We start from the raw sequence: 23,449 nt of genomic DNA on the forward strand, positions 1-23,449 counted from the left end.
CGCCCAGGCCCAGAGTTCAGGCCCCATGACCGGAACCAAAAAAAAAAAAAAAAAATGGCTCCAGACAAATTCAGGACGAAACTAAAAATAAAAACCACACTAACAGCAGAACTCGAATTTATTGAACACTTCATAGGTGCCTGGTATTGGGTGAATGATTTTTACATCATCTAATTTGCATTTGGCAGCTACTATGAAATAGATTCAATTATTGTCTCAGTTTTGCAGAGAAAACAGTTGAGGTTTGTAAGGGTCCAAAACCAGCCCTTCCTGCTTCAAAAACATTTGTTCACAGCCACTAAACATAATAAAACAGGAAAGACCTAGATGCCTAGTTGCTTAAACATTCCTCCTAGCTCCCAACACTCCCACATCTTCAGAACTCTTTAGTGTCCAGAAACACCCTCTTGCTCTAGAGCCCACAGGATCTGTGGATCACAATCACCCTTTTCTAGGGATTCAAGCATCCTTTTCCCTGTGCCCATCCACATATACCCAAGGCTTCATGGGCCTCGGGATTCAATCCCCACAGCCCAATTCAGCACAAGTGGTTTCATTGAAGCTCCACATCGCCACTCTGGCGATGAGTCAGAGGACAGAAAGAAGGGACCACCCCTCTCCGAAGCCCAAGGGGTCCGGATGAGTACTTCATCCCGGATGCACATCGAGTAATGTTGGCACACAATAAGAAGCAGCCTGCGACTGCATTCAACAACAGGCTTGATCAGGGGTTCAAACACTTTCCAGGGGTCGCAGCCCCCAGCTCAGCAGCAGGCCCCCTCCCATCGGACTTCGAAGCGCTCCGGGCAGGTTACTGCTCGAAAACTTGCTGAGAAAAAGGCGGGCAAAATTTCCTTTTGATAAGTTATGAATGGGAAGAAAGTGTTTGTGGAACTCATTGTTAAAACCACGGGAGCCCGAGCCTCGGGAGGCGCCAAGCCAATCCAAACCCAAGCCAATCCAAACCCGGAGGCTATTTTAAAATCTCTCGGGTAACAGCCAATAAACTGTGGGGGAGGCGCAGCCCCGCACCGGCGCAGGCCAATGAGCGTGGCGCTATGCTAAGGACCTGTGGGTCCAGCCTCTCCGACTGTCAGCGGGTTAAAGATGGAGCCGGCGGGCAAGAGAGCGCCACGAGGTGCGGGGTCGTCTGGGTGGGCCCGGGGCGGACTACAATTGGAGGACTTGCTCGCACTAGCCTAGGTATTGTCCCTGCCCTGGGCAAAAGGAGGGTCTTTCCCGTGAGTCGCCGATCTGGGGCGGAGGGGCGCGGGAAGAAGGGCGGCAGAGTGGGATGTGTGGAGGGGGTGCTACCAGGACCCCCGAACGCCCTCACTCCACAGCGAAGTCCAGAAGGGAGCATTTTTCTGCTCCGCTGTGGACCCTTGGGTAGGAGAATCTGTTAGGACAGAATGCAAAGCCCAAGGGAGGGCTAGGAGCCAGGGCAATGGGGAATTGAGCTCAGAAGAGGTGTATCACCGGGGTGGGGGTAGGGGGCGGGCACTGTGGTCCCAGAGCTGCGGGGCGAATATGGGCGCAGGGTCGTCGGGCTGTACTCGCCCTGCTCCGAGCACTAGTGGGCTTCAGAGAGTGGGCAGTATGCGGTCCCTCTCCTTTGTGTGTGCCCTCCCTCCTCTGTCTAGCCCATCAGCTCTCCCAACATAGCTGTGATTTGTCTTCCACTAGATCCTGGATCTGGTTTGGATGTCCTAGGGTTCTGAAGACCCTGAAGATGGCAGCCCTTCAGATATCGTCTTCTGCGCCCCCAAGTCATGGACAAGGGCTCTGGCCCCACCCACCCATCCCTGGCTCAGCTTCCCGCCTTGCGAGTATGGTGGGCGATGGGGTCCCCCCTTGCTGGCTGCAGATGCTCTGACGAGGTTGCACTACTGTGCTCTGAGAAGCAGTGCAATGATATTGTCATAGCATCTGTGACCAGCCTTGGAGACCCCCTCCCTCCCCATCACAACCCCTTTTTCCTCCCTCTAGGCCTAGTACCTTGGGCTTGCAGGTTCTCCCCTCCCCCTCCTTACTTCACTCCCTTCTCCATGGAAACTTGAGATTCTAGCCAGGCCTGGGCCTCTGGGGTCAGAGGGCACCCTTCCCCCTAAGCAGAGGCCCCGCCTAGTGGGCCTGCATTCCAGGTTTCAGATACCACCCACTACCACCACCACCACCATTACCACCACCATGGGGAGAGAGAAAAGACAGACGCTAGTAGGCCTGGCCAACACTCTTTCCCTGTTGCACTACTGTGGGCTGCTGGAAAGCAGTGCAATGATGAAAGGGCATTGGTCAGGCCCTGCCTGCTGCTCACAGTGCTTGGTGGGAAGAGGGTTTGCTGCTTCCTTTCTCTCAAACTCAGAAAGCTGAAAATCCCAGACAGCACATGCATGGACTAGTTAAACATGGACACCAGAGATGGATTCTTCATCAGATAGAGGATCAGTGGATCCTTAGGTCATCCCCCAAGCTGTCTAACATGGCTGGATAGATGGAAAGACATAGACCTCAGATTCACAAAGGCTCTTATTTGAAGATCTTCCCACACTGGCTCCCCAGGTAAGACTGTGGAGAAATAAATGGCCACATGCAGAGGCTTTCAGTACCTGGCTCAGATCCAGTCCAACTATTACCATGTGGGGGTCAACTGGACCCAGACTTCCTTGAATGTTTGAAAAGAGTCTGGAGTGAATGTTCGGGGTTTGGCTTTGGGAGGTAGCTTCCACATTAGGGCATTAATTGCCTTGAAGATCAGCTGGAGTGACATTTATCTGGGATATGATACAGCAAGGCCTATCAACCAGAACCAGACTAGTTTGTGTGTGCATGCTCGTGTGTGTGTGTGTGTGTGTGTGTGTGTGTGTGAGCTTGTGCGTGTGCATGTGCACGCGTGCTCAGGGCTGAGCACTGTCCCTGAGCATTTTGCTCAAAGTTAGCACTCTACCACTTGAGCCACAGCTCCACTTTTCCTTGGTTAATTGGAGATAAGATTCTAACAGACTTTCCTGCTCAGGCTTGCTTTGAATCTCCATCTGAAGATCTCAGCCTCCTGACAAGGTAGGATTACAGGGCCCAGTTGCCAGCTTGTTCTCTTAAAGGGAGCTAGCTATGTCCTGAGCCTGCAGGGAGGACTGTGATGTGCCTAGCATGCCTGCCTTCACATCTGCAATAAGAAAACTGGAGCTGAACTTCCAAGGATCTTGCCCCTAGGTGTGCTTGCTGGGCCACCTCTACCATCAGGACCTGACACAATGTACCCAGTGAATGACAGTCATTCAAGCTGGTCTCTGAGAGGAAACCCAGGTTTCCAGAGGGGTTTTTGAGAGTACTCTTCACCCCTGGCAGAGAACATTGCAACACTGATTTCTATACTACTGGAAATGATATTACATCTCCCTAGTACCATGGAGGATGCATGCCAGTGGCACAAGCTCCTTGCATTCTAGTCCTGACCCTTTGGTGCTTCTTTCTTTTTTTTTTTCCGGTCCATCATGGGGCTTGAACTCTGGGCCTGGGCACTGTACCTCAACTCTTCAACTCAAGGTGAGCACTCTACTACTTGAGCCACAGCGCCACTTCTTATTTTCTGGTGGCTTCTTGGTGATAAGAGTCTCATGGACTTTCCCATCCGGGCTGGCTTTGAATTGTGATCCTCTGATCTCAGCCTCCTGAGTAGCTAAGATTACAGGTGTGAGCTATTGGTGCCCAGCTCCTTTGATGCTTTTTGATCACAGGGTCACCTGAATGAAATTCATCTTCCCTTTCCTTGGACTCCTGGGCCCAAAGCTAGAGGTGGCTGCTCCTCACCATCTTTTTGGTGGTTAATTCAAATCTCCTGGGCTTTTCTGCTTGGGCTGGCTTTGAACCAGTATACCCAGCTCTCAGCATGCTGAGTAGCTAGGATTACAAGCATGAGCCTCTGGTGCCCAGCCTGCTTGTTTCTCTTGAACAGATTCTATACTCGCTGTTAAAGAATCCCTCAAGGAAAGCCTTCTTTTAGCTCTCTGGTCCTAATTCTTCCAGCAGAGCCTATTCTATCTCAGTTTTCTTCTAGTGGCTGAAATCCTCATTTAGACTGGGAGTCTGAGAACAGAGGCCATGGGTGTGTGCGTATATATGCCAATCCTGGGCTGGAACTAAGGGCCTAGTTGATGTCCCTCCACTTCTGGCTTTTTGGTGGTTAACTGAACATAAAAGTCTCACAGACATCCTTGCCTGGGCTGGTTTTGAACCACAATCCTCAGATCTCAGCCTCTTGAGTAAATAGGATTTCGGGCACTAGCCACTAGCACACATTGTATTTTGATTTTTAAATCTCCCTGGCCCAGAAGGGCTCAGTATACTTTGTTTGTGTTTTTGAAACTAGGACTTGCCTCCTACCTGCTAGAATTACAAGCAAGTACCACCATGGTTGAATATCTTGGTATACTTTAACTGTATTTTTTTTTGTCTTTTCTTTTTTGGTACTGGGGATCGAACCCAGGACGTTGCGCTTGCTAGGCAAGTGCTTTGCCACTGAGCTACATCCCAGCCCTATCTTGGTATACTTTAAAAAACAAAAAAATAGCCTGGTACCCGTAGCTCATGCCAATAGCTATGTAGGAAACTGAGACCTGAGGATCACGATTTGAAACCAGACTGAGCAGAAAAAGTCTGTAACACTCTTATTTCTAATTAATCACCCAAAAGCAGAAGTGGACATTTGGCTCAGGTGGTACAGTGCTAGCCTTGGGCAGATCAGGGACTGAAAAGCTCAGGGACAGTGCCCTTGGACAGAGTCCAAGCACCAGGACCGGGCGTGTGTGTGCATGCATGCACACATACAAACACATACCACCACAAATATAAGACATGAAGCATGATTATTAATATGATAGTACTATCACTGACCCTCAGAGGATACTTGAAAAAAGTCATTCCTCTATAAAGGTTTATGTAAGTACCATCAGGCAGAAAGCAGCATGAAGAAAGATACAGAGGTTGGGGCTGGGAAGGTGGCTCAGTGGTAGAGTGCTTGCCTTGCATGCCTGAGGCCCTGGGTTCAATTCCTCAGCACCACATAAGAAAAAAGAAAAAAGCCGGAAGTGGCGCTGTGGCTCAAGTGGTAGAGCACTAGCCTTGAGCTGAAGAGTTGAGGGACAGCACCCAGGTCCAGAGTTCAGGACCCACGACCGGACCCCCAAAAAAAAGAAAAAGAAAGAAAGATACAGAGGTATGTAAGTACCAGTGCCTGACTCCAAAGGCTTCTAGGGCCCATTAGCCTCAGAGGTCATCCTGTCCTTACTCTGGCTCTGTGGGAGACATACCCCAAGGTTGCTTAGGCCAAACCATAGCTCTTCTACCAGCTTTTGTGTGTGGCACAGTAGAATGGTTCTTTTCTATTTCACTTCTGATTTTTCTGACCTGCCTCTGATCTCACTTGTCTCCACCTGGTTGTCCTGACTTCAAGCAGGAAGAAGTTCCTGCCACTTCTTATGTTGGGGAAAGCTGGAAGTAGAAAGCTGGTGGTTTGGCTGTAGGAAGCAAAAATTCTGGTTAGTCTTCCTGTGCATCCAGGACTGATGGACAGACGGAGGAAAGCAGTCCAAAGTGTACCCATTCAATGTCTGGTTGATAGTGGGGTCAGCTATTGAACAAGCAGAAAAGGAAGGTACTTCATGAAGAGGGTCCAGGATGTAGGTGAAGGTGGAAAGAAGCTAGGTGCCTGAGCTGGGGGCAAGGAGGGGTGTGTGTGGGGGGGGGCTGTGTACCAGAGAGTAAGTTGTCTTAAAGGGTCAAGTGGGAATTAAGTGAGGGAGAAGCAAGACTCAATCCCCCAGGGAAAGGCTACAGACTGGCGAGGTTGAGTGGGCATTGGTCTGGGGCCCGAGGGATGAGTGCCTCAGAGAAGTTGTAAGATTTCGGGCGTGGACATGAGTAAGAAGGAGATAAAAGCCAGAATTGCCTGGCGCACGGGCGGGAATGGGACCTGACCCCATCCATCCTGAGCGCCTTGGAGCCGCGTCCATCTTGTCCGTCCCGTCGTTGGAGCCAGAGCGCATGCCCAGAGCGGGGAGCATTGTCACGTGCGTGGGGCTGACCCCGCCCCTCCGCCTCCACCCTCATTGCCTGGGAAGGGCTAGGGAGGGGGGTGGTCGTCGGCCAGGGGAACTGCCTCTGCACCGTGGCTGTAAGGGAAGAGAGGGTGCGTTCCAACAGCCTCTGCTGGAAGGACCCCGCCACCTCGGGTAGCCCCCCCCAGCCTCAGCCCTGGGGAGGGGCCACTTACCTCCTTCCCTTGGGTGGGAATGAGCGAACCCCGGGAGATCCCGAGTCCCGGCCCCAAACACTCGCCCCCCGCCGCTCCCCAGGCATCTGGGGCCCAACGACCCGCAGTCCCCCCTCCGATGGAGGTCCTGGACGAGTTCGACAACGAGTTCCCCCTGAGTGTGACCTTCTGCCAGCTCATCTCGGAGGAAGACTTTGAGAGGCAGGCGGCGATCTACACGGAGCGCGCGCTGCGCCGCCTCTTCCGCACCCTCGACCGCAACCCCGCGCTGGCGGAGCGGGTGATGCGCCGGGGCAAGCAGATCGAGTGCGAGCAGCGAGGGCTCTTCTCCTTCCTCTGGGTGCGGACCAGGGAGAAGGGGTCCCCGAGTGCAGAAGCGCCTCCTCCCCCCCTCCCGTCCACGTTCCCCTCCCCCAGCACCTCTGGCTGTCCCTGGGGGCAGGGCTCTGAGGTTGGGACAGAGGCGGGGAGGGGCAAAGGGCAGAAGTTACCACTGGGCCTAGCTGGGGACCCCAGGTAACGATTTCCAGATGCCCAATGCAGATCCAATGCCCAATGAACAGACCAGCGACTCACCTCTCGGGCTCCTTCCGGCCTTGCCTTCTTGGCATCCTATTGCAGGCTAAGTTCATCAGTACTGTCCAGGGGGATCTGAACCACTGCAACACCATGGGAGCCTTAGAGATGCACCAGCGCCTGGAGCAGTTGAAGAGGCGCATCCTCCGTGTGCACCTGTACTCCCAGGGTGAGGTTCAACCTTTGCCTACGCTCCCTAGGAGTCAGCGCAGAGCAGTTCAGGGGCTGGGGTCCACTTGAGGGACTTGCCAGTTTTGCTTTGTTTGTTTGTTTTACCTGATCTTGGTGCTAGAACTCTGGGCCTGGGCACTGTCCCTGAGCTCTTTTTGCTTAAGGCTAGTACTCTACTACTTGAGCTACAGCCCCGCTTCCAGTTTGTTTGTTTGTTTTTTCTTCTGAGAAGTTTATTGGAGATGAGAGTCTCACAGACTTTCCTGCCCTGCCTGGCTTCAAACCATGATCCTCAGATCTCAGCTTCCTAAGTAGCTAGGATTACAGGCATGAGCCAACGAGGCTAGGCTGGGGCCAACTTTTATTCAGAGCAGAAAGGGAGACCTGGGGCAGGTGGGGTCCAGAGAGAAACAAGCACAGCTCCTAGCTAGATTGGCTAGATAGGAGACCAACTTCCAGTTCTTCCTATCTGAGCAAATCACTGTTACCCTTATAACTGGAGAGTCCTTGCAGATAAACTCATATGATGCTTTGGAGTAGTGTCTGGAGAAATATAGGTTCTGCCTGGCTTTACTAACCCAGCCAGCCTGACATATCTATCACCCACTAGTAGGCACTTGTCAGAGTTCTTATTGAGAAAGTGATCATACAGTGTGCATCTATAGTTCACACCTATAATCCTGACTACTCAGGATGATGAGTTCTGAGAATTTCTATCCCAAGTTAGGCTAAGCAGAAAAGTCTTCAATTAACCAGCAAAAAGCTGGTCTAGAAGCATTGCTTAAATGGTAGAGCAGCAACTGAGAGCAAAAAAGCCAAAGCAGAGTAATGTCTTTGAGTTCAAGCTCCAATACTACACACACACACACACACACACACACACACAATTACACGTAAAACTAGAGGTCACAAATCAGGTGCTGGTGGTTATTGCCTGTAATCTTAGCTTCAAGAGGTTGAGACTTGGAAGATGGATGTTCAAAGCCAGATGTGAGCTGGTGACTCACACCTGTAATCCTAGCTACTCAGGAGGCTGAGATCTGAGGATCAAGGTTCAAAGATAGCCCAGGCAGGAGAGACAGTGAGACTCCTATCTCCAATAAACCACCAGAAAACTGGAAGTGGTGCTGTAGCTCAAGTGGTAGAGCGCTCGCCTTGAGCTGAAGAGCTGAGGGACAGCGCCCAGGCCCAGAGTTCAAGCCCCACGACCGACCAAAAAAAGAAAAAAAAAAAGATTCACCAATTAACTGCACCAGTACAGGCACACACACACACACACAAAAAAAAAAGACTACAAAGAAAACATTCACTGCCAGGTACTAGTGGTTCATGCCTGTAACCTAGCTACTCAGAAGGCTGGGCAGGAAAGTCTGTGAGACTCTTCTTTTTCTTTTCTTTTTTTTTTTTTTTTTTTGTCGATTGTGGGGCCTGGACTCTGGGCCTGGGCGCTGTCCCTCAGCTCTTCAGCTCAAGGCTAGCGCTCTACCACTTGAGCCACAGTACCACTTCCTTAAGCAAAAAGAGCTCAAGGACAGCTCCCAGGCCCTGAGTTCAAGCCCCACAGGAAGAAAGTGCACCCAAAGTATCTGTCACCAGAGCTTCAGCCAGTGGCCTCCTCATGCCATGCTTATTTCATTCTTTGTAACTCCTTGTCTTTTCCTAGAATATTTTATTTTATTTTTATGTTGATCATGGAGCTTGAACTCTGGCTTAGGCGCTGTCCTTCAGCTCTCCAGCTCAAAGCTAGCACTCTATCACTTGAGCCACAGAGCCACTTCCGGTTTTCTGGTGGTTTATTGGAAATAAGAGTCTCACAGACTTTCCTGCCTCGACTGGCTTTGAACTATGATCCTCAGATCTCAGCCTCCTGAGTAGCTAGGATTACAGGCGTGAGCCACCGGCACCTGGCTGCCTAGCATATTTTAAAGGGAATCTCAGATGTTGTCATTGTGTTTTCTTTTTCTTTTTTTTTTGTCAGTCATGGCACTTGAACTCTGGGCCTGGGCGCTGTCCCACAGCTCTTCAACTCAAGGTGAGCACTCAACCACAAGATGAGCACTCTACCACTTGAGCCACAATGCCATTTTCAGTTTTCTTTCTTTCTTTCTTTCTTTTTTGTTGGTCATGGTGCTTGAACTCTGGGCTTGGGCACTATCCCTCAGTTCCTCAGCTCAAGGCAAGCGCTCTACCACTTGAGCCACAGCACCACTTCTGGTTTTCTGGTGGTTTATTGGAGATAAATCTCATGGACTTTCCTGCCCGGGCTGGCTTTGAACCACGATCTTCAGATCTCAGCCTCCTGGGTAGCTAGGATTACAGGCGTGATCCACTGGCACCTGGCTCGCCACTTCCAGTTTTCTGAGTCGTTTATTGGAGATAAGAGTCTTACAGGGCTGGAAGGGTAGCTCAGTGGTAGAGTACTTGCCCTACATGCATGAGGCCCTGGATTCGATTCCTCAGCACCACATAAGCAGAAAAAGTTGGAAGTGGTGCTGTGGCTCAAGTGGTAGGGTGCTACCCTTGAGCTGAAGAGCTGAGGGACAGCACCCAGTCCCAGAGTTCAGGCCCCATGACTGACAAAAAAAAAAAAAAAAGAGTCACATACTTTCCTGCCCAGGCTGGCTTTGAACCATGATCCTCAGATCTGAGCCTCCTCAGTAGCTAGGATTACAGGGGTGAGCCACCAACAGCTGGCTCATTCTGTTTTCTTAATTCATTAGGTCATACCTTAATTTTTTTTAGATGAATTTTTTATTGATGTCTAGGCTGGTCTTGAACTTATGGGCTCAAATGATCTCATCTCAACCTCCTATCAGGATTCACTGAGGCATGCACATTCATTTTGGATGTTAGGCTTCTTAAGTTACTGTGGCACTGGAGTAAGCATATTTGTGTTCAGGGCACCAGTGACTCATGCCTGTAATTCTAGCTACTCAGGAGGCTGAGACCTGAGGATTGTAGTCTGAAGCCAGCCTGGGAAAAGTCCATGAGGCTCTTATCTCCAATTAGCTGCCAAAATGCATAACTGTGGCTCAAGTGGTAAAGTGCCAGCCTTGAGTGAAAAAACTAAGGTACAGCACCCAGGCGCTCAGTGTTCAAGTCCCGGAGTATCAGCACACACACAGTGTTCCATTGGGACAGTTTAATCACATGAAAATGGCAGATGTAAGTTGAGGTTGCCATGGGCAATCTCTGGATACTTCTTTGAGATGGATGGTGCCACTTCCTCTCTTTTCCCCCTCATGTCATCTGTTGAAATTGTGTTGTGCTTTGAGAGTTCGTATGTCCCCTATTTCTTCAACAGTCACTCTAATGGCTCTACTGGATTCAGACTGAGTTCTGGTGTGTTTGTGTTGAGTGATAGGTACACTAGAAGTAGGGTAGGAGACCCCGCACACATGAAGGCCTCCACTTTCTGTAGTGCTCTACGTGGCTCATCCATGTGTCTGGTTCATGTAGTGGTTGCAATAACAGGATATATAGCCACTGAAGTGGCTTCTGGGTTATTTATCTCTGTTTTATAGAAAATAGAAGTTGAGCTGGGCGTTGGTGGCTCACGCCTGTAATCCTAGCTACTGAGGAGGTTGAGATCTGATGATCACGGTTCAAAGCCAGCCCGGGGAAGGAAAGTCTGTGAGACTCTTATCTTCAGTAGAAAACCAGAAGTGGCACTGTGGCTCAAGCGGTAGAGCACTCGCCTTGAGCTGAAGAGCTGAGGGATAGTGCCCAAGCCCAGAGTTCAAGCTCCATGACTGAACAAAAGAAAAAAAAATAAAAATAGAAGTTGATGGGACTGGGATGTGGTTTAGTGGTAGAGTGCTTGCCTAGCATGCATGAAGCCCTGGGTTCAATTCCTAGAACAACATACACAGAAAAAGCCAGAAGTAAAAAAAAAAAAAAAAAGCCAGAAGTGGCACTGTGGCTCACATGGTAGAGTGGTAACCTTGGGCAAAAGAAGAAGAAGGAAGAGGAGGAGGAGGAGAGGAAGAAGAAGAAGGAAGAAGAAAGAAGCGGCAGCAGCAGCAGCAGCTGCTGCTCAAGAACAGTGCCCAGGCTGAGTTCAAGCCCCAGGACTGGCAAAAACAAACAAACAAACAAAAACCCAAAAATAGAAGCCAGGTGTTGATGACTCACACCTGTAATCCTAGCTACTCAGGAAGCTAAGATCCTTAAGGATCAAAGTTTGAAGTCAACGTGAGCAGGAATGTTTGTGAGCCTCTTCAGTTAACCACCAAAAGCCAGAAGTAGAGGTTTGGCTCAAGTGGTAGAATGCTAGCTAGCTTAGTGCCCAGGCCTTGAGTTCAAGACCCAGATTCAACACACACATACACCAGAAGCACACATATACACAAAAACAAGAGAGCCAGGTACTGGTGGCTCAGGTCTGTAATCCTAGCTGCACAGAAGACTGAGATCTGAGGATCTGAGGATCGCAGTTTGAAGCCAGCCTGGTAGGGAAATCTGTGAGACTTTTATCTTCAATTAATCACAGGAAAAGACAAGAGTGGCACTGTGGCTCAAGTGGTAAAGTACTAGCTTTGAGCAAAAGGAGCCCCAGGGACAGTACCCAGGCTGAGAGTTCGAACTCTAGAACAAGGAAGAAGAGGTTAGAACAAGAAAGAATCAGGAGGTTAAGTGACATATGAAAGGTCATGTAGTATGGATATGGCTGAGGCTGGACTTGAGCTTGGGTCTGGGTTGGTTCAGGAGCACTGGCTCTTAACTGCAGGCCAGAGGGGTGCTGATTATTATCACTACAGTTAATAGATGAGCTGTTCTGATGAGCTATTTGAGGAATGTGTTAGCACTCTTGTCACTGGACATCTCTACTTGTTTTGTTTTTTGTTTTCGTTTTGTCGGTCGTGGGACTTGAACTCTGGGCCTGAGCGCTGTGGACATCTCTACTTTGTGTGTGGTACTGCAGTATTTAGGGGTCTTGTGCTTTCTTAACTGATATTCTGCCCCTTGAGCTATATCTCCAGCACTTTTGGCTTTTGTTATTTTAAAACTAGAGTCTTGTATTTATCCCATGCTGGCCTGGACCCCAACATATTTTTGCTTCTTGTGTAATAGACACCACCACACTGAACTTTTTACTGATTTGAGATAAGGTCTTATAATCTTTTTGCCCTTGGGCTGGGAAGGTGGCTGGGTGGTAGAGCGCTTGAGGCCCTGGGTTCGATTCCTCAGCACCACATAAGCAAAAAAGAAAAAAGCTGGAAGTGGCGCTGTGGCTCAAGTGGTAGAGCGCTAGCCTTGAGCTGAAGAGCTAAGGGACAGCACCCAGTCCCAGAGTTCAGGCCCCGCGACCAGACCCCCAAAATAAAAAATAAATAAAAATAAACTTTTTGCCCTGGCTGGCCTCTACCTCCCAAGTAGCTAGGATTACAGGTGTGTACCACCATGCTACTCATCTCCAACGTGTAAACAGAACAAATAGCCTGGCTCTTGAATATGTTAGAAAGATCTAAAAGAGAGGAACAAGGGAAGGAAGTGGCCCAGGGTCCAAACCCTCATAGATTCCCTTCCAGAGGCCACCTCTATAGACTTCAGTGGATGTTTCCTAATGAAGGATACATGCCCTTTCATATCCATGCCCCAAGACAGCCCTGAGTCTGGGTCTGCTCACCCAGGTCTGTGACATGGATGTCCCTTACATACACTGGGGCTTGACCTCAGGGCCTGAATGCTGTCCCTTAACTTTTTTGCTCAAGGCTGCCACTTGTGTCACAGCTTCACTTTCAGCTTGTTTGCTAGTTAATTGAGATAGGAGTCTCATGGACTTCCCTTCTTAGAACTGGCCTTGAACTGTGCTCCTCAGATCTCAGCCTCCTGAGTAGTTGGGATTTTAGATATGAGTCATTAGTTCCTGGTTTGTACTTTATCTTACTGTCCAGTGTGGATTCTGACTGTACAGACAGAGCTCTATCTCTCTCAGACAGAAGTACCTTTTTCCCATAGGACTATGGGGTTGGTAAGATGGCATTTGGTGGTGCCTGTCTGAAGTTCTTCGAGTTATTGTTGTGAGGTGCTTCCCTTTCTTATGGATCGTGTGAAGACCTTGTACCCCATTATTTTAGGCCCCTATTCTACCCTGCACTGGCCTAGGTTAGGCACTCACTGCACTTTTTGTTATAGATGCCAAGAGGAAGAGGAGAAAGCCTAAATTCAAGAAGCCAGAGCCCATCTTCTCACAGGACCAGTCAACCTCCCCATGCCTGTCACCTCCAGCACTGCCTCCACCTGTCAACACCATGGCCTCTGTGGTGGCCTCGTCACCACCTGTCTATACTATGCCTAGGGTCTTTGGTCCCTTCCCTCCAAATACGGTCAGTGGACTTCCCTCACCTCAGAGATTCATGCTGGGGCAGCCTCTGGGCCTCCTACTCAGAACAATCCCTGCTGTTGTCCAGGCTCGCAGCCATGGCACTCAGATCCCTGCAGATAGTCCTTTGTAGTCCAGGTTTGGTAGAATTTCAATGGATTAAAAAGGGGCAGCTGGTTGGCAGGTCATAGTGTGAGTCAAAAGCACAGACTGCTGGGTGCCAGTAGCTTGAACCTGTAATTCTACTTACCTAGGAGGTTGACATCTGATGATGATGGTTTGAAGCAGGCCTGGGAAGGAAAGCCTATGAGAATTCTTTTTTTTTTTTTGCCAGTCATGGGGCCTGAACTCTGGGCCTGGGTGCTGTCCCTCAGCTCTTCAACTCAAGGCTAGGGCTCTACCACTGGAGCCAAGCACCACTTCCAGCTTTTTCTGCTTATGTGGTGCTGAGGAATTGAACCCAGGGCTTCATGCATGCAAGGCAAGCACTCTACCACTGAGCCACCTTCCCAGCCCCAAGGGTTGTTTTTTTTTGTTTGCTTGTTTGTTTTTTTTTTTTAACTGTATTTTTTTTGTCTTTTTCTTTTTTGGTACTGGGGATCGAATCCAGGACGTTGCACTTGCTAGGCAAGCGCTTTGCCACTGAGCTACATCCCAGCGCTCCCCATGAGAATTCTTATCTCCAGTTAGCCACAAAAATTAATTGGAGCTGTGGCTCAAGTGGTAGAGCACTAGCCTTGAGTACAAAAGCTCAGGGACAGAGCCCAGGCCTGATTTCAGGCCCCAGGACCCCTCCACCCCCCCCCCCCGCCATACTTCTACCTTCACCCAAGTGCATTGGTGAGGCTTCTTGAACTCCCAAAGGACAGGTGGTAAGCCATGGGCCTCTCCCTGGGTTAACCTTTTCTTTCTTTCTTCTTCTTTTTTTTTTTGCCAGTCCTTGGGCTTGAACTCAGAGCCTGTGCACTGTTCCTGAACTGCTTTTGCTCAAGGATAGCACTCTGCCACTTGAGCCACAGTGCTACTTCTGGCTTTTTCTGTTTTTCTGTTTTTGTGGTATTGAGGAATTGAACCCAGGGCTTCATGCGTGCTAGGCAAACACTCTACCACTAAGCCACATTCCCAGTCCCTCGGGTTAACCTTGACCTCACTTTTCTCCTCTCCATGGCTGTTGTCTCCTTGTTGCCTCCTTTCAATGTAAATACTTCCAGTTTTCTGTTTATCTTGGGCATCTCACTTCAGGTCCCTTTTCCACCTCCTCCAGGCAGCCCTCTATGCTGGGTTAGGATCCCAGCCATCAGTTCATTCTCTGTACCCCTAAAATGTCAAAAGCAATGATGGCATTGATATTTATGCTGAATGAATGAAAATCTTCTGGTTCTTACGTGAGGATTAGTGTTCTGCATGTTGAAGTGTCTACATTTGTCCTGAAATTTCTTTGTTTCCTGCAGATGGAGAAATTGGACATTTCAAAGTCTGAAGTGAAATTAACCTGGAATGGCCTGTCATCAAACCCAAAGAGGTGGAAGGAATTTACTCTGGGTTTGAGGGAAGTGAAAAAGGAACATTGGTATATGGATAGGGTGACAGCAAAAGAGAGAACAATAGAGAGGGTTTTTTTTTTTAGCTTTATTTTTATTTATTTACTTATTTATTTTTGTGCCAGTTCTGGGGCTTAAACTCAGGTCCTAGGCACTATCCTTGAGCTTTTGTGTTTAAGGCTAGTGCTCTACCACTTGAGCCATCACTCCACTTCTGTTATTTTTAAAAATTAGCATACATTAATTGCACAAGAGGGTTTAATTACAATATTTGCAAATATGTAAATAATGTATCTCAATCAACTTTACCTCCTCTATCACATTTATCCCATTCAACAGGGTTCATTGTTTTGTTTTCGTATATGTAAACTACTTCAACTGTGGTTATCCTATTCACCCTCTTCATTAGCCTTCCACTTTCACTGGTACTAACCTGAAACAGAGCCTGTTTTACTTTCCTTTTATTCATTATTTAGTGTATCAAGTGGTTTTATGATGGCATTTCAGATATGCAAATATTATATTTTGTTCAGAATAACCTTCTCTGTTGCCTTCTTTTCTTGCTCCCCCCCCAACCCTATCAGCAGCTTTCTTTGAGATCCCTTATGCTATACATATGTAGTTTACAATGTATTTTGAAATTTTTTTTCTTTCTTTCTTTTTTTTTTTTTTTGGGTCCGGTCGTGGGGCCTGAACTCTGGGCCTGGGCGCTGTCCCTCAGCTCTTCAGCTCAAGGCTAGCACTCTACCACCTGAGCCAAAGCGCCACTTCGGCTTTTTTTCTTTTTGCTTATGTGGTGCTAAGGAATCGAACCCAGGGCCTCAGGTATGCAAGGCAAGCACTCTACCACTGAGCCACCTTCCCAGCCCCTGAAATTTTTTTTTTCTTTATTGGTCATGGGGCCTGAACCCTTGGCCTGGGCGCTGTCCCTCAGCTCTTCAGCTCAAGACTAGTTCTCTACCACTTGAGCCACAGTGCCACTTCCAACTTTTTCGGGTTATATGGTGCTGAGGAATCGAACCTAGGACCTCAAGCATGCAAGGCAAGCACTCTACTACTGAGCCATTGTCCCAGCCCTGTATTTTGAAATTATTTACCCTACATCTTTTTGTTCTCCTAGAGGTGATTATTCTGATAGATATATATATATATGTTTGTATAATATATACTATATATGACATATAATATATATGTATATTATATGTGTAGTACATATATGTGTATTATGCATTTGTGAAATACCATAGTGAAAATCCTTCATACACTTGATATCCACTAAAAAGAATCATAAGAGATGCTAGGCACCAGTGGCTCATGCTTATAATCCTAGCTACTCAGGAGGTTAAGATCTGAGGATCACAGTTTGAAGTCAGCCTGGGTAGTAAAGTCTGTGAGACTTACCTCCAGTTAACCACTAAGAAGCCTGAAGTGGATCTGTAGCTCAAGTGATACAGCACCAGCCTTGAGTAAAAAAGGGACTGTGCCTAGGCTCTGAGTTCAAGCCCCAGTACAGGCACACACACACACAAAAAAGAATATAGTAAAGTTCTGTTTGAGGGTACAGATGTTGATGTGAGGGAGTAGAATGTATGAGGAAGGGTGAATATGATCAAAGCACTTTGTGTGTGTGTGAAAGTAGACAAGTGATATCTTTTGAAATTGTTTTTAGAAGGTGGGGAAAGAAGAAGAGAGAGTGATAGAGGAATAAGGTTGATAGGGTATATAATATAGGAGTATGGAAATGTTACAATGATACCCTCCCCTGTACAACTCATGTATGCTAATACAAAATCTTTCTTAAAGATTAGGGGGTATCCTGAAAACCAACTCCATTGATGTTTTCTCTCAACCAATTTATTATTGTTATTGTTATTATTATTATTTGTGTGTATTCGTACTGGGATTAAACTCAGGGCTTCACACTCTTGCTTGCCTTTTCCCCCTCAAAGTTGGCATTCTAACACATGCCTCTACTTTGTCTTTTTGTAGGTTAATTGATGATAAGATTCTTGCAGATTTGTCTGCACCAGCTGGCTCTGAATCTTGATTCCCAAATCTCAACCTTCTGAGTTGCTAGGGATTATAGGCCTGAAGCACTGTGCCTCGCTTCTCTCCACAATGTTGAGTGGTTATTATCCTCATTTCCCCAGGGAAAGAGTCTGGGTTCTGTATGGGAATCCTGCATGTGGAAGCTTTTGGAGGGGCCCAGGGCTGACAGCCTGTCTCTACCTTGTCTTGCAGCCACATGGTTGATCTGACCCCCTTGGTCCTCAACCCCGGAGGCTTCCATTTCTCATACTTGGCTGGAAACAGTGTGCCCAAGCTCCACTGCCCTGGCTTCCCCTGGTAAGCCAGCATCCTACCTCATACTTTGTGCCTCTCTGGGCCTAATTGTCTCTTTTGTATCCCCAGGCTTTCTAATGGTCTTCTGCCCCCCGAATGGCATTGTACCCAAAGTCCAGGGGAAAAAAATGCATTATGACGTTTAGTCCACTTACAAGAATGACTCTAAATGATATCACCAACTGAAAGGCAACCTGGGATTTGTATTTGATAAAGCAGGGATTCCCTGAATGTGGGTTTTGATCACTTGCTTTTCCTCTTAGAATGCTAAATATGTTCTAGTGCCATTGAATGCTAATTGTGTATGTATATGTGTGCCAGTAGTAGGGCTTGAACCCAGGGACTCAGCTTCTCAATTGGCTTTTTATCCCAAGGCTCTACTGTGTGGCCATATATCTCCACTTGGGTTATTTTGCTGGTTAATTGGAGATAAGTATCTCATGGACTTTTCTGCCTAGACTGGCTTAGAATCTCAATCTTCAGATCTCAGCCTCCTGAGTAGCAAGGATTACAGGTATAGGCCACTAGTACCTGGCTGAATGCTGTTATTAGTCCTGGGGCTTGAACTCAGGGCTTGGTCTCTGTCCCTGAGGATTTTTTTCTCTTAAGGCTAGTGCTCTATCATTTGAGCTACAGCTTTTTGGTGGTTACTTGGAGATAAGAAACACACACACACACAGAATCACACAGACTGGCTGGCTTCTAATTGCGATCCTCATATCTCAGTCTCCTGAGTAGCTAGGATTACAGGTGCCTACCCACCAGTGCCTACCTTCCTAGGCTCACCTTTGATCTTGCACATTCTGTGTGTTGGTACAAATGCTGATGTCATGTATCCTTCATTATAGTGTCATACACAGTAATTTCATTGCCTTAAAAAAAAAATCCTGTAGTCAGGCACTGGTGGCTCACACCTGTAATCCTACTTACCAGGAGGCTGAGATCTGAAGATCGAAGTTCAAAGCCAGCCTGGGCAGGAAAGTCTGGGAGATTCTAATCTCCAATAAACCACCAGCAAACTGGAAGTAGTGCTGTAGCTCAAGTGGTAGAGCACACACCTTGAGCTGAAGAGCTGAGGGACAGTGCTCAGGCCCAGAGTTCAAGCCCCACGACCAGCAAAATAAACAAATAAATAAAAATAAATCCTGTGGCCAGGCAGTGGTAGCTCACTCATGCCTGTGAACTGCAGTTGGAGGCTAGCCGAGGGGAGACAAATCCACAAGACTTTTATTTCTAATTAGCTAGCAAAAAGCCATGGTTTTGGAGGCCTGACTCAGGTGGTAACATATCATCCAGGGAGGGAAAGCATCAGGTACCAAGTTTGAGACCTGGTCTGGATCCCTCCTCCTGGCCCCACAGGGGAAAAACAAACAGTGACAATGTGGGAGATCACTAACCATGAATGAGGGAGAACTCAAGGCCCTGAGTTCAAGCCCAGAATGGGCACAAAAAAGAAAAAAAATCTCTATGCTCTTCCTGTTCATTCCTCCTTCCCCTGAGCTGCTTGCTACCACTGGTCTTTGACATCTCCATAGTTTTTCCTTTTCCAGAAGGTTATGTAATGAATACCACACAGTATGTAGTAGTTTTGCATTGGCAGCCTCCAACTAAATAATATGCACTTGAGGGTTTTTGTTTTTGTTTTCTCTTTTGGCTTTGCTGAGGATGGAACCTAGGGCTTCAAGCATTTTCTATCTTTTCATGGCTTAATAGCTTGCTTCTTTTTAGCTCTGAATAATACTTCAGTGCCTATACATCTACAAGAAGACACCTTGGTTATATCTAAGCAATTTAGAATAAAGGTTGGGGGTGGGAATGTGGCTTAGTGGTAGAGTGCTTGCCTTGCATGCATGAAGCCCTGGGTTCGATTCCTCAGTACCACATAAACAAAAAGCTGAAAGTGGTGCTTTGACTCAAGTGGTACAGTGCTAGCCTTGAGCAAAAGAAGCTCAGGGACAGTTCCCTGAGTTCAAGCCCTAGGACTGCAGAAAAAAAAAAGAATAAAGGTTTCTGGGTGCTTTTGGCTCATCCTGTAACCCTAGCTATACTTAGAGGCTGAGATCTGCGGATGGCTGTTTGGAGTATGCCTGGGCAAGAGAGAGTATGAGAATAATCTCCAATTAACCACCAAAAAGCTTTAAGTAGAGCTGTGGCTCAAAGTGGTAGAGTGCTAGCCTTGTACAAAAGAGCTAAAGGACAGTGCCCAGGCCCCAAATTCAAGCCCCATGACTGACAAAAACAAAACAAAACAATAAAACAAAGAATAGAGTAACAAAGTTACTTAGTTAATTATTGGTAGAGTTATGATTGAAATTGCGCACACTCTGGCTCCAAGAGTCTTACATTGCTTAAACTCAATTAGAGTCATATCGCAAGTACTTTCTCAGCAACTTGATTTTTTTCATTAATAAAACATTGGAAACAAATCATTTAAATAGGGATACAGGTGGACCCATTGCAACAATGAGATGTACAAGTCATTAGGTCGAAAACAAACTTTACAACTTTGGTGCAGAGGTGGGGGGGTGGAGAGGATGGGGCGGGGAGGATGGGAAGGGATGGAAAAGGGAAACAAGGGAGGAGGCTACAATGCTTGAAAAGAAATGTACTCATTATCTTGCCCATGTAATTGTAACCCCTCTGTACAGTATTTTCACAATAAAAAAAAAACAAAACAAAAAAACCCTCACAGACTTTCCTACCCAGCCTGGCTTTGAACCACAAAACTTAAATCTCAGATCTACATGCATAAGCCACTGGCATAGATAAGTGAGTATAAGATATATATGTGTATGATATGTATCTTATATAAAAATAATTTATACAGGGCTGGGAAGGTGGCTCAGTGGTAGAACGCTTGCCTTGCATGCCTGAGGCCCTGGGTTTGATTCCTCAGCACCACATAAGCAAAAAGAAACAAGCCGGAAGTGGCTCTGTGGTTCAAGTGGTAGAGCGCTAGCCTTGAGCTGAAGAGCTGAGGGACAGCGCTCAGGCCCAGAGTTCAGGCCCCATGACCGGACCCCCCCCAAAAAAATTTATACAATATTTTAAATAATTTGTTCATGGAAAATGTTAATATTCACTGTGTTACCATCTCAGCCACCCATGTAATCTGTAGTTACTGCAGATGACCATCATATTGAACTGTTGAATCTGTAAACTACTGATAATCTATCACTCATATGTGCAGTCACACACATGTACCTTAACAGAAAAAATAGAAAATATGAAACATAAAATGCTTTCTCTTTATTACTGTTAAAAAAAAAAGCACTGGAATATCTTCCTCATCCCTTTGCCAGAACCAGAATAGTCCACTGCTTCTCTGTACTGTTTCTTCTCCACAGGAGAGGTATCTGGAAGTAGAATTGTCTCAGGAAGTCATCTTGCAGGCTAGATTTTGTCACCTGTACCTTTGGTGGCCCTTTGTGCTGGTGTCCTACCTCATGAACATATGATGTCTTTTCTCCCATGCAGGACTTCGGCCTGTAATGGATCCCCCAATACAGGTGAAACTCCATGCCATGGTGTGAGAGCTTCTATCTTCTCCCCACCTGTCCTACTCAAATTCCAGCCTGTGTCCAAACCCAAAGACGACTCAGAGAATGACCCTGGCAGTGCAGAGTCCACGCCCCCCAACAGGAGCCAGTAACCTCTTCCCTGCAGACCACAGCGTGAGGAATTAATAAAGTTCCCATGGAGGTGCCATCCTTGTGCTAGACTCCCCAGGTGTTGTGTGATCCAAAGGCTCCCTCTAGCCAGAAGAGGGGCTGGGGAGTGAAGGGGGGTCCAGGCCTAAGCCTCCAAGGCCTCCTGACCCTGACTGGATCAGTACTAAGTGAAGTTCTTTACCTATAGCAGGACAATTCAGTCGTGTGTAATTTGAAAGGGTGGGGAGTATTAGCCTTCTGTTTAGTGCCTCTCAGGCCTATTTGGGCTTCTTCACTTGAGTTGCAAATCTACTGTATTTATATCTCTGGCCCCTAAACACAAGCCTATCTGGTGGGTTGGTATGGAAACTGAACTGAGCTGGGCTACTTAGGAGGCTAGGATCTGAGGATCACAATTCAAAGCCAGCCTGGTCAGGAAAGCTTGTGAGACATCTCCAAATAACCTCCAGGAAACCAGAAGTGGTGCTGTGGCTCAAGTGGTAGAGTGCTAGCCTTGAGCTGAAGAGCTCAGGGACAGGGCCCAGGCCCAGAGTGCAAGCCCCACAACCGACAAAAAAAAAAAAAAAAGAAGAAAGCTGAAGGCTGGTGGGTCACACCTATAATCCTAGCTACTCAGGAGGTGAGATCTGAGGACACAGTCCAAAACCAGCCTGGGAAGGAAAGTCTGGGAGATTCTAATCTCCAATAAACCACCAGCAAACTGGAAGTAGTGCTGTAGCTCAAGTGGTAGAGCACACACCTTGAGCTGAAGAGCTGAGGGACAGTGCTCAGGCCCAGAGTTCAAGCCCCACGACCAGCAAAATAAACAAATAAATAAAAATAAATCCTGTGGCCAGGCAGTGGTAGCTCACTCATGCCTGTGAACTGCAGTTGGAGGCTAGCCGAGGGGAGACAAATCCACAAGACTTTTATTTCTAATTAGCTAGCAAAAAGCCATGGTTTTGGAGGCCTGACTCAGGTGGTAACATATCATCCAGGGAGGGAAAGCATCAGGTACCAAGTTTGAGACCTGGTCTGGATCCCTCCTCCTGGCCCCACAGGGGAAAAACAAACAGTGACAATGTGGGAGATCACTAACCATGAATGAGGGAGAACTCAAGGCCCTGAGTTCAAGCCCAGAATGGGCACAAAAAAGAAAAAAAATCTCTATGCTCTTCCTGTTCATTCCTCCTTCCCCTGAGCTGCTTGCTACCACTGGTCTTTGACATCTCCATAGTTTTTCCTTTTCCAGAAGGTTATGTAATGAATACCACACAGTATGTAGTAGTTTTGCATTGGCAGCCTCCAACTAAATAATATGCACTTGAGGGTTTTTGTTTTTGTTTTCTCTTTTGGCTTTGCTGAGGATGGAACCTAGGGCTTCAAGCATTTTCTATCTTTTCATGGCTTAATAGCTTGCTTCTTTTTAGCTCTGAATAATACTTCAGTGCCTATACATCTACAAGAAGACACCTTGGTTATATCTAAGCAATTTAGAATAAAGGTTGGGGGTGGGAATGTGGCTTAGTGGTAGAGTGCTTGCCTTGCATGCATGAAGCCCTGGGTTCGATTCCTCAGTACCACATAAACAAAAAGCTGAAAGTGGTGCTTTGACTCAAGTGGTACAGTGCTAGCCTTGAGCAAAAGAAGCTCAGGGACAGTTCCCTGAGTTCAAGCCCTAGGACTGCAGAAAAAAAAAAGAATAAAGGTTTCTGGGTGCTTTTGGCTCATCCTGTAACCCTAGCTATACTTAGAGGCTGAGATCTGCGGATGGCTGTTTGGAGTATGCCTGGGCAAGAGAGAGTATGAGAATAATCTCCAATTAACCACCAAAAAGCTTTAAGTAGAGCTGTGGCTCAAAGTGGTAGAGTGCTAGCCTTGTACAAAAGAGCTAAAGGACAGTGCCCAGGCCCCAAATTCAAGCCCCATGACTGACAAAAACAAAACAAAACAATAAAACAAAGAATAGAGTAACAAAGTTACTTAGTTAATTATTGGTAGAGTTATGATTGAAATTGCGCACACTCTGGCTCCAAGAGTCTTACATTGCTTAAACTCAATTAGAGTCATATCGCAAGTACTTTCTCAGCAACTTGATTTTTTTCATTAATAAAACATTGGAAACAAATCATTTAAATAGGGATACAGGTGGACCCATTGCAACAATGAGATGTACAAGTCATTAGGTCGAAAACAAACTTTACAACTTTGGTGCAGAGGTGGGGGGGTGGAGAGGATGGGGCGGGGAGGATGGGAAGGGATGGAAAAGGGAAACAAGGGAGGAGGCTACAATGCTTGAAAAGAAATGTACTCATTATCTTGCCCATGTAATTGTAACCCCTCTGTACAGTATTTTCACAATAAAAAAAAAACAAAACAAAAAAACCCTCACAGACTTTCCTACCCAGCCTGGCTTTGAACCACAAAACTTAAATCTCAGATCTACATGCATAAGCCACTGGCATAGATAAGTGAGTATAAGATATATATGTGTATGATATGTATCTTATATAAAAATAATTTATACAGGGCTGGGAAGGTGGCTCAGTGGTAGAACGCTTGCCTTGCATGC

The 23,449-nt window shown here is 47.1% G+C and overlaps 1 protein-coding gene across 1 annotated transcript; it reads left to right on the forward strand.

Moving 5' to 3' along the window:
* The first annotated feature begins 6,389 nt into the window (after positions 1-6,389).
* LOC105997186 lies at positions 6,390-20,879 on the forward strand. Its single transcript, XM_013031518.1, has 7 exons — positions 6,390-6,611; positions 6,893-7,016; positions 13,157-13,351; positions 14,300-14,304; positions 14,795-14,865; positions 17,126-17,230; positions 20,705-20,879. Exons 1-7 carry the CDS (start codon positions 6,390-6,392, stop codon positions 20,877-20,879), a joined length of 897 nt encoding a protein of 298 aa, XP_012886972.1.
* The last annotated feature ends 2,570 nt before the right edge of the window (positions 20,880-23,449 follow it).

The sequence above is a fragment of the Dipodomys ordii genome, unplaced genomic scaffold (genome assembly GCF_000151885.1).
Source record: "Dipodomys ordii isolate 6190 unplaced genomic scaffold, Dord_2.0 Scaffold141, whole genome shotgun sequence".
NCBI lineage: Eukaryota > Metazoa > Chordata > Mammalia > Rodentia > Heteromyidae > Dipodomys > Dipodomys ordii.